The 14,790-nt window shown below is 29.3% G+C and overlaps 1 protein-coding gene across 2 annotated transcripts; it reads right to left on the bottom strand.

The window, feature by feature from the left end:
• Positions 1-7,346: 7,346 nt before the first annotated feature.
• LOC127266694 (uncharacterized calcium-binding protein At1g02270-like) lies at positions 7,347-12,011 on the bottom strand. 2 transcript variants are annotated; one of them, XM_051297046.1, is made up of 10 exons: positions 11,576-12,011; positions 11,286-11,390; positions 11,109-11,214; positions 10,793-11,016; positions 10,631-10,707; positions 10,404-10,512; positions 10,159-10,284; positions 8,964-9,074; positions 8,774-8,881; positions 7,347-7,724 (listed from the first exon to the last, which is right to left on the bottom strand). In XM_051297046.1, the coding sequence occupies exons 1-10, from the start codon at positions 11,729-11,731 to the stop codon at positions 7,434-7,436; spliced, it is 1,413 nt and encodes a 470-aa protein (XP_051153003.1). In that variant the 5' UTR covers positions 11,732-12,011; the 3' UTR covers positions 7,347-7,433. The 2 variants fall into 2 exon arrangements, with proteins under 2 accessions (XP_051153003.1, XP_051153002.1); XM_051297045.1 differs by having other exon boundaries at positions 7,349-7,727; positions 11,576-12,010.
• Between the last annotated feature and the right edge of the window lie 2,779 nt (positions 12,012-14,790).

Genomic DNA, 14,790 nt, shown 5'->3' with positions numbered 1-14,790 from the left:
AGCTGAAGTTAGTACTCCCTCTGGCACCCAAATATGTTCCTATTTCCTTTGTAAAATACAAAGAAAATGGGAACATGTTTGAACGACGGAGGTAGTATTAGATAAACCTGTTTTGAGTTGAAATTTGATATTTGTTGCTAAAATGCTTCTTCATAGTTCAATGGGATGTTATGTGAATATTACAAATGGGAGGAATTTGTCCCGTAAGGGATGTTATTCGGTTCGACTTGAGGTTTACTCAGAGTGCATCTTATTCTACAATTGTAGCTGATGGTTTCTTCTTGCAAACTTTTATTACCATTTGCTTACAAAGGCGAAAAAATATGCACAATTCTTTCTCAGTATTTAAATTTTGTATGAGATTTTTTATATTTTCAAATATTGCACAAAATTCTTTTAGGGGATTATGTATAGTGTTTTCGAAAATAGGGAGTTTTATATAAATTTTAGAAATTTGTGTGCAATATTATTAAAACACGAGGAAGTTTTATGTAATTTTTTAGCGAGAGACGGTATAAAATTTTCAAACTACAAGTAAATTATAAGAAATTATGCCTTTTTGTAAAAGAATTTTTTTGTCTAATACATCAAAATTAGAGTATTATAAAAAACTTATTAAAAATTGATAAAAATTAATGTATAGGTTGAAAAAGTAACGAAAAAATAATGATAATTTTTTAAAATGAAAAAAATAAAATTATAAGCAGATAGAATTGTAATTTTAAGTCCACGATGCCAAATTAGGTGGCTTATTTGTTAGATGAGTTAGTTTACTCATTGTTATACATTGAATGTGAGTAGATCATATCAGTATTCCTCTTCATTTGTGGTTCTGCATTTATATGTTTTAGGTACTTAACAATTTATTAATTATAAATACATATCTATACATATTATGATACGATATAAATTCACTTCGTGTTTGGTTTTGCATTTACATTTTTAGGTGCTAAGTAATTTATACAAGATACTCTTTTTTCTTTAGGCTAAATTAATATATAATTTGCAGGCTATTAGATTTGACCACGGGTTTACCAGAGTGCATTTGACGAGTAGTTTTATATTTTCACTGCGTAACAACTAAATTTGCTAAAGTGTTGCACGGTCGTGCGAAACTTCGCTTTTTTCCCAGTCTACACTGGTTGCATAGTCCGGGCCAAAGGAACACACCTTTTAGGGTCTTAAAATGAAATATTTGATCATTTCATAAAGACCTAAGCGTCGGGATTTGAATCTATAACTTCATGGTCACGAGTCTATTCCTACCTCACTAGGTCATTCCTTAGTGTACATTTCTTATATATATTTTAATTTAACATAAGGAGTTTCATACAATAAATAAAATATGAAGTATTTTGTACATTTTTACTGAAAAACAAAGAATTGTTATATAATTTACCTTTAATAAAATTACATTTGATCTTTGAACGACTAATTTTCTCTTATTCGTTTATCTCGGTTGGTACAAGCGGAATTAGATTGATAGTAATTTATAAATCATAACTATTTTATGGTACTACTCATTGAGTCTTTCTAAAGAGAAATTAAGTGTCATTTATTCACTACAGATGTTAGGAAAGATCATCAAGTGAATCAACAGCAACAACCAAGAAAGATAAATAAGGAAATCCAAAAAGATTGACAGAATAAATAAATAAAAATAAAATAAAATAATTGAAATGAAGTAATGATTGACATTGATATTAATAATTTTTACAAACCTAAGAAAAGTAAAATAGAACCTCAGACAATTGCATCAACCAAAATCTGTTATTTATTTATTTTATAATCGGAATCTGCAGCCGATACTCGACGAGTGCGCTCTGGGTAAATCTATGATCGAACTTAATAGCCTACAAACTAAATTTGACAAAACAAGTCATACTTAGGCGAACTATGTGTGGCATATAAGACCTGAAGGCGTCGGGTTTAAATCCACCACACATTACTCTACGATCCCTTGTGGACCAACCAAAAACTGTTTCTTATCTCAAGGAAAAGTCACATACAATGCATCATCAAAATTAGGTAAATTTATATCAAGAAATTTTATTATATTAAAAGCAAAAATAAATAAATTATCCAACACTATACTTACCACAATGACCGCAACATATATATATATCTCAATTTGAAAAAAATTGCAAAAGATATTTTGTACATATATTTAATTATCACTTTTGTCTTTTAATTGTCATCGTAGTAAAGTATATTATGCAAGTGTCATAATTTTACTATTTCAGTATATATCAATTAGGGGGAATTGTAAAAAAAATATATTGTATGTATATTTAGTTATTACTTTTGTTGTTTAATTGTTATCATAGTAAAATATATTATGCAGGCGTCACAATTTTACTATTTCAGTATATTGATTGTGCGTTTATCCTACTCGGCTAGTCTCACTTGCACTTTTTGAACACTAGCAAAATATTATGGATATGTGATATTTTCACTAAAAATATCTCATACATATTTTATATTATTCAATATTGTCTAATGTGTCACTCAACGGTAGCATCGCGTGGGTTTAGCAAACATGAAACTCACACAAAATTTATTTTATTAAGATGACAATTAAAAAAAATAAGATTGATAATTAAACATATGTACATGATTTTGCAATTTTTTCATATCAATTCAGTTTTTGTACTGATATATAATAAGACAACAACGCATATTTGACAACACGTAATAATACAATATACATCAAAAGATATAATTCTGTATAACACAATATATTATATTATATATATATATATGCTATGGTGTTGATTTGGCACCTTAATGGCCCCTCTCACTCTCTAGATATATACATACATACATATATATATATATATTCATAGTTCCAACAAATTCCAATAGGCATGCACAAGAGTAGCAAGTTGAGTACTTGAAAATGGAATTAAAGGACTTAACTCATTTACTCATGGAAATCATGATAGCTCACATTTAATTTTTTGCATTAAATTAGCTTTCGTCGATATATCATTGCAAACAAATTTAAGACATTAAATGGACAGAGCTACTAGAAACTACAAATTAATTAGCAGACAATTAAAGTGTGTTATACAGAAAAAATTATTTTTGTAACAAATTTTTTTGTCTCTAAATTTACTTTTTCCGTTACTAATGACATTAGAGACGGAATTAGGAATGAAATTACGTTAACTACGTGAACTTTAGGGACGGAATTCTGTTACAAATATATTATTTTTTTGTAGTGCGTTTCTTTTGAGTATGAATCCCGAAGGTTTGAATTTTTTATTTCAATAATTAATATTTTAAATATTTAATATAATCTTTCATAAGAATAAAATATATATTTTAAAATTTAAATGATAAAAAAATTGTGTAGATTTTGACAATAAAATAACACCCTAAGAAGTAAATTTCATAACATTCAATATGTATTCTCCAACTTTCACAACGACCCCCCCCCCCCCCCCCCCCCCCCAACCAATCCTTGAGGCCCCCTTCTTGCTATTAATTCTAGGAAAACAAAACCCATTAATTGTTGCAAAATGTACATATAGCCGTATATAATAAACATATATATATATATATTATTCACCATTAATATTGACTAATGCATAATACAAATATAATTTATGAATTAACAATAAATGACAATGGTTTATACAAAATATATTATCACTAATGCCATTATTTATCATATATTAACACTAACATAGACAGACAATATATAATTTATGATAATACAATATAACACAATATATGAATTGATCGTACTTAATAACAGCCTACATAATACATATCACAATTGATCTTAATATATAATTAACAATATATGCTAATAATACGTCATAATACTATGTCATATAGAAGCATGTGTTGTACTGTATGTAAAATTATACTTTTCCGTCAAGCTCTAAGTTCATATTTACTTTTTGCGTCATTGTATTTAACATTAAAAATATTATATATATATATATGTATTTGTACAAATGTCTTTCTATTAGTGTTACAAGAAACTAATGAAAGTATTTTTGCAATTTTCTTTTTAATTTGTACTACATTTTAATATAATAATTAATATTCAAGATCAATACGCAAAAAGTAAATGAGACTTTTACAGCTGGACGAAAATAGTATTATATATATGTATTGATTTAATCCGATCAACAACTTTCCCAATTTGATATCTATATACCCTCCTTTGTGACCCTCCCCCTTCCTTACAACTAATTTCCAAAACACACACATACAAATTAATTGCAATAATAAATACACTTGTTACCATTCGACACAAATTAGCCATAAATACATACAACACCATAGCTCTATAAGTAGACCACGAGTGACTGAATTATATATATCCCTAACTGTAATAACAAACCTCAATATACCATATTCTATACACTATCAAAATTCAAACATGTTTGTCTCCTTCATCACAACAACATTATGCCAGAAATTGATCCATTTTGTTGTCTTTTTTATTCTCCTCTCCCCCGAGGCGGCGACGGGACGGCATTACCCGATCCTTCCGAGCGCCCCCTCGACGACTTTGGCAGCCACGGCTTTCCCGATAAACCGTCACCACAATCAAGTAGTCGTCGTCGATGAATGCAAGCCAAAAGGGCCGCCGAGCCCGTCTGCGCCTAGTCGATACGCCAACTTTCACGACCTCGGCTCGTCTAGGTGCTTCTCAGGGCGACACTAATTAACTAATTAATTAATTGTGTGAAGGGATCGTAGCTCAAGTGGCTGAACTATTATTTTTTTTTATATATATATTTTAGAGGATTGAGATTCAATTTTCGTTCATTTGAAAAAACAAAATTAAAAAAATTAATTAATTAGGACAATGAGTTTTTTTTATATATATATATAATGTGGAAATACTGTATCTATCTGCTATTCGAAAGTACGCACTGGCTAAACCTCAACAGAACCTAATAGCCAGCCAACTAGGTCGACGTGAATTTAATAATATGTAATGTTGTCTAAATTATTAATTAATGCTTCAATGTTTTGTTAATTAGATTGTTTTTAGGGTAGCTAGGCAGTTTTGGCAAATTAGGGCTTTCGTTTGTTTGTTTGTTTTTTTTTTTTTTTTTGTCAATTAATGTATGTAAGAAGGAATCAAGGGTGTATGATCACTTTATTTTAATGTAATATTTTGTATGAAATCGAAAGCAAAATATAATCAAGAAAAAATTGTCGTTTGTTCACTTGTGTTTTAAGTTATAACTTTTGTTATGTTACATTTATTTATTTTATTTTTTTTTTCACTAAAAGATTAAAATATAAATATAAAATAAAATTGAACAGTATATTTTTATAAAAAATTGTAAAGATTAGGCTAAGAAAAAAATTAAAATAGTTGTAAAGTAAAAAAGATCGAACAATCTTACATAGTAAATAAATAACAAATTGAATGAACACACTATTATAAATATATAGGTAAATATAATTAATCAGTGCTATCAGTACCTGAATCAAAAACTTCAGCACAAATAATTGTGTCATATACAATTATATCACATATCATTAATTTTATTATTAGTATAAAATTGGCTATAAGAAATTAGAAAATTTGTTATTTAATTTGAAGTATTTTACGAATTCCATTATAATTAAATTAATGAATATGTAACATATTTTTAAATGACTCACGTGCATTGGACATGTAGTATTTAATAACATTAATATTAGAAGGAATATAAAAATAAGGCGAGTGACGTATGTTCCACAACCATACAAATACAACTAATAATAAAGTCCCGTAATGGATGGTTGGTGGTGTAGAGGTTGGATTTGTAATAGTGAGGTTATGGGTTCAAATCTCCGACGCTTCAGTTCCACCTGCCACCTGATTTGCAGAGTATTAAGTTCGGCCAGTAGCCTAATAATAATACAGCTGTAACTGTTAACTACTTCCCAAAAATAAAATTATTACTAAAAAAAATACTATTGTAATTATGTCATTTTTATACCGGTCAATTTTGTTTTGACATTAGTTGTCATATTTTTTTTTTTGTAAAAATTGCATCTAATACATAATTTTTATTTAAACAACTATATTAAAAACTCATTAAATTCAAAATTTTTACTATTCAAATTTCAACTCAAAATCCAAATCCCAAACAAAGACACAATTTTTTGGCTTGAGAATTGTTTATTATTATTATTAGATAAAAAAATTAAAAGTTGAAGAAAAAAGCCCTTTAATATTATTATTGTATATATGTTCCCGCCAATAAATAGGCAGTGGTTGCAGTAGAGAATAATGAATAATGGATGAAATGAGATGCAACAATATAGATTAAATTCAAAACACGTGTTCGGTGCTCTTTGCATTTGAATTTTAAAATTTTGATGCATTCATTCAACCCTACCCGTTTTTAATTTCATACATTTAACCCTACTACACTACGCTCATCTCTCTTCTTTAATATATAATACTCCCTCCATCTTGCAAATTTGTAGTAAAAGTGAATAATAATTATTACTTTTTATTTTATAGTAAAAATAAATATAAAAATATAATTATTTTTTTCGATGATAATCCAAAAAAAAAAGTAAACATAAATTTGAATGACAGAGGTGTATATATATATATATATATGACCATCCCGTTTAGTCAACATTTTGCTATTTTGACAAGATCAACATATACTATATGCTATAAAAATAATCGATATATATTTATACATATTTCATTTATGTTATAACAACATATGTTAATATATATATATATATATATAAACATACGCTGGTCACCCATATTACATATGCTGGCCTGATCAAAATAGCACTATGTTGACTTGACCGGATCAGCACAACAGCTCTATATATATATATATATATATATATATAAAGAATTGTTGATTGAGAAATAAATAAGCACATGCTGAAATTAATATGAAATATTTTAAACAAATAAATGATTTAATTAACTAATAATGCTGATAAAATTCATGAGTGCTGAATCAAAAATTTCTTGTAGGTAATCCACTTTTTATTCATAATATTGGACACAGTGTATTGTAGATAAATAGTAGTAATAAATATCTTTTGTCAATTATAAAAAAAATATAAACAAAAATAAAATAAAATAAAATTTATTGACATATTTTTAGGACAAATGAATCATTTAACTATTTTCAGGTTTTTGCTTCATACTTATTCTATATTTTTAGATTTGTTTTGTTGACTTCAAATTCTCTATACCAATAACACTCTAGTTTCTATATTCTCACCAATGAAATAATAATATATGTAAAAAAAAAAAAGTAAGAGTACATTTTAATTAAAATTTAAGTATTCTCTTATGAAGACTATATCTCTATAATTTTAATCAATTATTTTTTTAGAAAAATAAAAATTATATCCAAAATCTTTAGATTTTATATTCACACATAGCCTTGTTTGTATTTACTTACAGTGTAAAACTCGAAGAAAGATCAGGAAGAAGAAGAAGAAAAAGAAGGCATTTTGAGTGGCGAAAAGACAACAGTGAGCCGAGCATGATCGGAGAGGACGTAATCCTCCGGCCACTTTCCTTTCTCGACTTCGGCCGGGAAAAGAACCGCTGCCTTTACGCTGAATCCAATGCTTTGCTCCGCTGTGCCATTGTTGCTGCTGTTGTGCCATTGCCGCCGTACCTCATTACTATTACTATTATGAGTATGATTATTGTTATTATTCACTTTATGATCTCCTTGCACCACCTCTGACTTTGAATTCCAAATTCTCTGCTGTAAATAATAGGCTCCGTTTAGATGGAACTTTTCAGAGTTTTGAAATATTTTTATAATAAAATTACGGAAAATATTAGGGGTGTATTTAGTTACGATTTTTTTTTTTTTTTAAACACAAGCACACACTCAATTCCTAGCGGAAATTTCACCCAAGACATGCACACACGCACCCACCTAGGATCGAATCTGAGACCCAACCCTCATTGGTACTACACTCACTATTTTTTTTGGGTTTTTTTTTTCAATAAATAAATAGTTTTATAAAATTAAGCTATATAAATCATAAATAAATATTTTTATTTATTTATTTTTCTTATATAATAATATTTATATTTGCATATGTTTTATTTTTAATTTTAATTTTTTAATAAATAATTGTATTTATATACATTGAAAACTATATTTATATCTATTTATTTATATTATAGAAAATAATATACATTTTTATATATTTTTTAGTGAAATTTTATTTTTTAAATATTTAAATTTACTTTAATCATATATATATTATATTATTAAGTAAATAAGAATTAATTAGATCATTTTCACTTCAACTAAAAACAACATATAACTAAACACACTCTAAATATTTGATATGATATTTTATAAAATAAAAAATATTTAATAGTTATTCATGAATCAAAATATCTATTACTTTTTGCATTCACTCTACTATAATTTTTCAGGGATTTCATTTTATATATCAAACACAATACTTAATCAATTAATGTATGAATAAAATCTTTACACAATTAAATATTATGAATTACTACTTCCAAAAACAAATGTATATCTACACAGGAGTACATAATTTTAGCAATATGAACATTTTTTAATGTAGTTAAATTATGTTGATAATATTGTTGTAAAATAAACGTTTTTTTTTTTTTTTTCTAATGTTTTCCTTTTTTGTATTTGTGAAAATTACAGTTACTAAATTAATTAAAAGGATAAAATATAATGTTTTAATTTTTAATATATGTCGAAACTATAATAACTAAAAAAAATATATTAAAATGATAAAATAGAGAGGAGAAAAGTACCTTGAATATTTTGTAGTCAATAAAGCCTTTTCCATCCATATCTGCCTGTATCCACAATTCCCTCATCTCATCAACCCGCAATCCATGATAGGGACCGATCAAGTTCAGCTGATCATCATCATTGTCACACAAATTAAATTAAATTAAATTAAACCAAATATAATTAGAAATTACAAGATTGATTAATTACCCGTCTGAGTGCTTCGCAGAATCCCAAGTAGTTGATGCAATCCCCATTGCTCCCTGCCTTTAATAACGCAAATGCATCGTCCTCACTTAACGATACTCTCCTCAGTTGATACTGCATCCATTGCATGCGCCAAACCAAATCATATATATATATATATATTTAGATTTCTTGTAAGATATTTTACTTTTCGAAAATCCACGATCATTACAAGTCAGGTCATACTAGATGAACTATGTATGACAGACAAGACCCGATGCATCAGAAATTTAAATCCATAACCTCATGGTCACAAATTCTTACACCACTAGGTCATCCCATTTATTGTCCTTTTTCTTATATAATATGCTGTTTTTTTTTTTTGCTATATATTGTGCTGTGAGCAATGTATCCCGCACAATAATTCTTAATAATATCTCTATATTGTAAAAATATACTCATTTTATTATTTAATTGTACATAAAAAATAATATGCTTATACTATATATATTTAGTAAAAAAAATACTCCATTCGTCTCTTGACAAACTATCCAATTTTCAATTTTGGTACGCCTGATAACAAAGTATCCATTTTTTTAGTAATACTATCCTACTTAACATTACAACTTACCATATATTACATAAATGTCATTATTTTTATATCACACAATATGATTATTTTAGTTATTTCTACTTTATTCCTACGGCATCTAAATATAATATTAATATACCTTAAACTTCGTGCAAAAAAACAAACAAATAATTACTTATGGGACGAAAAGAGTATAATTCGTTCTTAAATCTATATATACTATTCCATCTAATTACACAAATGACAATAATGAATCCTCGTATTATTTCTTACATTCTTTCTACTATAATCCAAATTTTACATCACCAAACCCTATAAACATTCTAATTCTATCTTTAAATAAAGACAAGAATCCCATGTTGAAAGTATAAATTCAGCATTGCTGAATCTAACTACAACATTTGATTAAATATTATTAATTCAATTAAAATTATTAGATGTATAATCAATGGTTAAAATAAATTCGATATAAGCTCACTGAATATAAACACCAGCCTATGATCTATTCTCTATAAAAAATATATATATAAAAATAATATTGAGATACCGTTTTTTTTAATTTTCATACCAAATAGATTTTGAGCACACTTTGGTAAGACAAAGAGAGTATTATTACTTGTTAGTTACCTTGAGCATTCCAAATAGAGCTTCACTCCAAGGTGTTTTGAGCAATCTTCTGTATCTATTAGGATTGAGCAGAAGTATAAAATCTACACCACAATTGTCCCCACGATGATTTCGATGGCTCACCCACTGCACATAATTCATAATTTAATAATTTCATAACTCAAACCAACAAATATATAATATCAATTACAAAATTAAGAATCCAAAGAAAGCCTTATTATTATATATATATATATATATAAAACCTTTTGAGCATCTGTGTCAGCATACAGATGTGCTGTATCATAAGATGATATGAATCCCTGAGACCTGAGGAACTTGTAAACATGACCTTTCTTGCTCCCATTCAAATCACTGTTCATTCAATTTAAATGAATCAATTAAAGATCACCTCAAGTAGCTTCCATGGAGATGGAAATGGAAATGGAAATGGAAATGGAAATGGAAAGCTGAAACAGGACTACATACATACCCACAGAGCAAAACAGGTAAGGGATTGAGCTTGTTTTCTTTCTGATACGACTCTAGATAATGCAGGATTTTGTAGACCTAGCTACCAAACAAAACATTATCAACACAATCATCGAACGAACGATCGATTAAACGGATGTAGTTTTGATTAAATTTTGAATACCTGACGCAGTCTCTCCAAGCTGTAACTCGAATCGTGTGGAAATAACAAATGGATGTTGACTATGAGAATTTGCTGGCCGACATTGATGTTGTTGTTGTTTTCTCGGAAGGGAGCAATTAGCTCGACGTGAACTAGCTGAGCAACACGATCCGCAAAATCATTGAACAGCAAACCTTTGTGGCTGATGATTCTAAAGTAGTCCTTGTGCACAGCAGTGAAGAGACCTGTTTAATTTCGAAAGTGATCCAATTGAAATTGATTGATTGATGAATAGTAGAACACATTAGATTGGAAACAATCATATATGCATACATACCATCGCCTCGATTGTTTGTTCTAGCGAGCTTGAAAGTGTAATAGCCAGCAGTTCCAAGCCTCTTATCGTAAATGCTTACCAGCTCTGCATTCCCAAGCCAGAATTCCTGCAACAGAGACACATCACATGGTCGATTGATATCGATGTAGAGGAGACTAGAAGCACCTAAAGCTAAACCTGGAGGCAGATAATTGCAGATCTTTCACTCAAAAGCCAATCCAAAATCCGTTTGTTCCTTTTCATCCAAACTTCTTTGATATCACTTTCTCTGTGTTGGGGATCCTGCAACAGATTATTGGAATATCAATCTATTTTCCTTTTCGTTCCAGAAATCGATATATATATATATACATATACATATATGAATGTCGTCCATGGCAGAAGAAGAGGAGCATCCGATGGAAAATTAATCGAGGAGAATTGGAAAAAAGCGGAACATCAATGAATGAATGGATGAATTTACCTACCTGTTGATTGATTCGTTTGTAGATAGGAGCGAGAATGTTGAAAGTTGTGCAGGAGACGCAGGTAGGGTCTCTAGCGGAAGAAGCAATAGCGTAGCTGCCAAGTCTGGGAAGCCTCCTGTCGACGTAGTCTTCTAGTCTTTTGTTTTTCCTCCCCATTTATACGACGACGACGACGACGTACGTACGGTCTTATCTTATTCGATTGGAACAATAACGCACAGATGAATGAATGAATGAATTTGGATCCAACATAAAAATGACGACAGATGATTGTGACGACGACGAAGACAATCAAGGAAGTGAAGCAATGCAATAGAGAAATAACGCAGATGATCGATCGATCGATGATAATGAGTCAGAACATCTGAAGAAGAAGAAGGAGGAGGAAGAGGAAGAAGACGAAAAGGGAGGGGAGGGGAGGAACAATCCAATCAACGCCTTCTCTTCCTATTTCTATTATTTGTATTTGCTTGGCTGGGCATTTAGGGGAAAACATACAAAAAATTTTAAAAAATATTTCTATATTATATTTCATTATCACTTTTGTCTTTATTTAGGGTAAAATATATTCTAAGTCGATATATTTTGCCAACAATATAATATAAAACAAGAATGATAATGAGGTATACATGGACAATAATTTTTGCAATTTTTTCAAAAAACAAACAAACAAACAAACAAATAAATAAATAAATAATAATAATAATAATAATAATATAATAATAAGTAATTTCTCTATGTATATATTTAGATGTAGGTACTAGCAAGATGATAAGCGAGCAATATTCCATGCTCAAGCACACGTAAATTCCTTTAGGCTCAATCAATCGCCAAGCTGCAAGAATGCTTGGGATTTCTTTGAAATTAAGATTTTCATTTGAATTAAATAATATTTTAATGTAAATTTCTTTTAAAAAGGTAACATTTTTTTTTTTATAAAAAATAGTATAGACTAAATAGTGTTACTTGTGTTTAAAATTGAAAACAAACCCTTTTCTCCAATTAATCCATGCACTTCATCGAACAAATGCCAATGCCACATTGAGGAGCTTTCATCTCTATTTTAGAATAGCAGATGTGAGCCAGTGAGGTGCTACGGACAACACGTGCGGACTGTATCCACGTAAAATAATTTGGGTGGTGCTCCCTTGGTGCTTGGTAGTTTATCTCTACCACACGACCTTTATTTTCGAAATCATTGTAAATGAGGCTTAAAAAAAAGTTTTTATTTATCCAACTACAACATTTAAAGTTTTTAAATTTTTATATCCATTTTCTTTTCAACCAACTCTTTAATAAAACTATCGAAAAATTATTCTGACAATGTGTAAGTTCGAGTTTATTTCAATTGGATTTTTAGTCCAATTGAATCTACCGTAAATAAGACACACGCCTAATTATGCAACCATTAGACACCTTGGCCCTGACCCACGACCCACACGCTTTGACCCGCACTCGCACCCGCCTGCCTGAACCGTTCCTACTTACCTGTGTTCGCGACCTGCGACCCATGACCCGAACCCGGTTTAGATCTGCGTTCTTTTACTAGACGTGATCTGGGCCACCCGATCTAGGTCTTTAATATTGGCCATCCATCCTATATATAAAGAGGAGAGAGGCGCGTCTCTTATTATCAAGTCACCCTCTTTCTCTCTACACTTGCCTTATCTAGCCTATCTCTCTCGACCTCTCTGTCCACATCCGCAACCTTTTCCAGCGGTTTTTAGCGGCATCTTTTTTTCTCTCTACACTTGCCATCTCTAGCCTTTTCTCTCTCGATCTCTCTGTCCACATTCTTCGGTAATTTTTCCCGGTGGTTCTTTGCGGCATCTTTCTTTATCTCTACACTTGCCCTCTCTAGCCTTTCTCTCTCGACCTTTATGTCCACATTTTCCGGTGATCTTTCCCAACGGTTCTTGGCGGCATCTTTCTTTATCTCTACACTTGCCCTCTCTAGCCTTTCTCTCTCGACCTTTATGTCCACATTTTCCGGTGATCTTTCCCAGCGGTTCTTGGCGGCATCTTTTATCCTGCAACATTATGGAGTTCTGTGTTGCAATTTTTCCTTTGTTTGCTGTTTGTTTCCACTGTTTCCCTTGTATTTTCTGTGGAGTTCATTTCCGTTGTGTGTTGTGCATTTTGGGCAGGTTCTTTTGTATAGTCGCTAGTTATGTGTGATTTTTGTGTCAAATTATATTTCGAGTTGATTAGGGCTGAGCTTAACCAAATCTGGTTCAAATTTTTGTCGATTTCGTTAATAAAATCTCGATCTAAAAAAACTATATAATATTATTATAGTTTATATAAATTAATATTTTAAAATTAAAGTATACTATTGTATAATAAATATTATCTATATATTATTAGATAATAAAAATATATAACAATAAATAATTATTACCAATTTTGTAAAATTGTAAAATAATAAGTAAATGTAATGATGCTATAACGGGTGTTGAAAGAATAATTTGAAAATTAATGTGAATAAAAGAGATAAAAAGTAATGCAATAGAAACACTATTGTAACATATACTCTAATCAAACACACTCTAAAAAAACTCAAACATAACCTACAATATATCATTTCCAATAAAATCTTATATCCAAAACCTATATAGTTTCATTCAAAGAATTTTAAATCCAAACATCTAAAACACAAAGGCTTACTTGGTGATTATTTTCAATTATGTAATTTACACGATTCCTAATAAAATACAAAAAAAAAAAAAAAAAAAAAAACATTCTTCCAATCTACCATTTAAACTAAGGCTCCCGAGTACTCGGGTGTTTATTTTATTTTTTCATAAAATATTATCTAATCTACTATTTAAACCATAATAATAATAATAATGAAAGGAAATTAGACTTATTTTTTTAGTTTTGTAACTGAAATCCTTTTATCATTTTGATAACTAAAATATTTTAGCAAACTAGTTCAGTAAGTGAATTTTTTTTTTTAATTTTAGTTCTACGGCGCCGGGATGTCTATATGGCACTCATGTAGCTCGCCGGAGGACAAGTATCCGCTAAGTTAGCGACACTTGGTGAACAAGTGGATTTTTATTTTTTTTTAAATTTAAATTTGTATTTTCTTTTGAAAATATTTAGGGTGTGTTTACCTGTGAGGTTTTAGTTTTGAATAATAAAAATTTGTATTGAAATAGTTGTTTGATGTGATATAAATGTGTTGATGTGATATTTTGAATGTAAAATTA

The sequence above is a fragment of the Andrographis paniculata genome, unplaced genomic scaffold, assembly GCF_009805555.1.
Source record: "Andrographis paniculata isolate CXL003 unplaced genomic scaffold, ASM980555v1 Contig77END, whole genome shotgun sequence".
Lineage (NCBI taxonomy): Eukaryota > Viridiplantae > Streptophyta > Magnoliopsida > Lamiales > Acanthaceae > Andrographis > Andrographis paniculata.
This window is presented reverse-complemented; position numbering and strand designations above follow the sequence as displayed.

Coding starts and splice junctions, on each gene's coding strand:
- LOC127266694 (XM_051297045.1), bottom strand. CDS start 11,731: ATGGGGAGGAAAAACAAAAGACTAGAAGACTACGTCGACAGGAGGCTT. Junction 11,215..11,285: donor CTGCAATTATCTGCCTCCAG/GTTTAGCTTTAG, acceptor TCTCTGTTGCAG/GAATTCTGGCTTGGGAATGC. Junction 11,017..11,108: donor AACAAACAATCGAGGCGATG/GTATGTATGCAT, acceptor GAAATTAAACAG/GTCTCTTCACTGCTGTGCAC.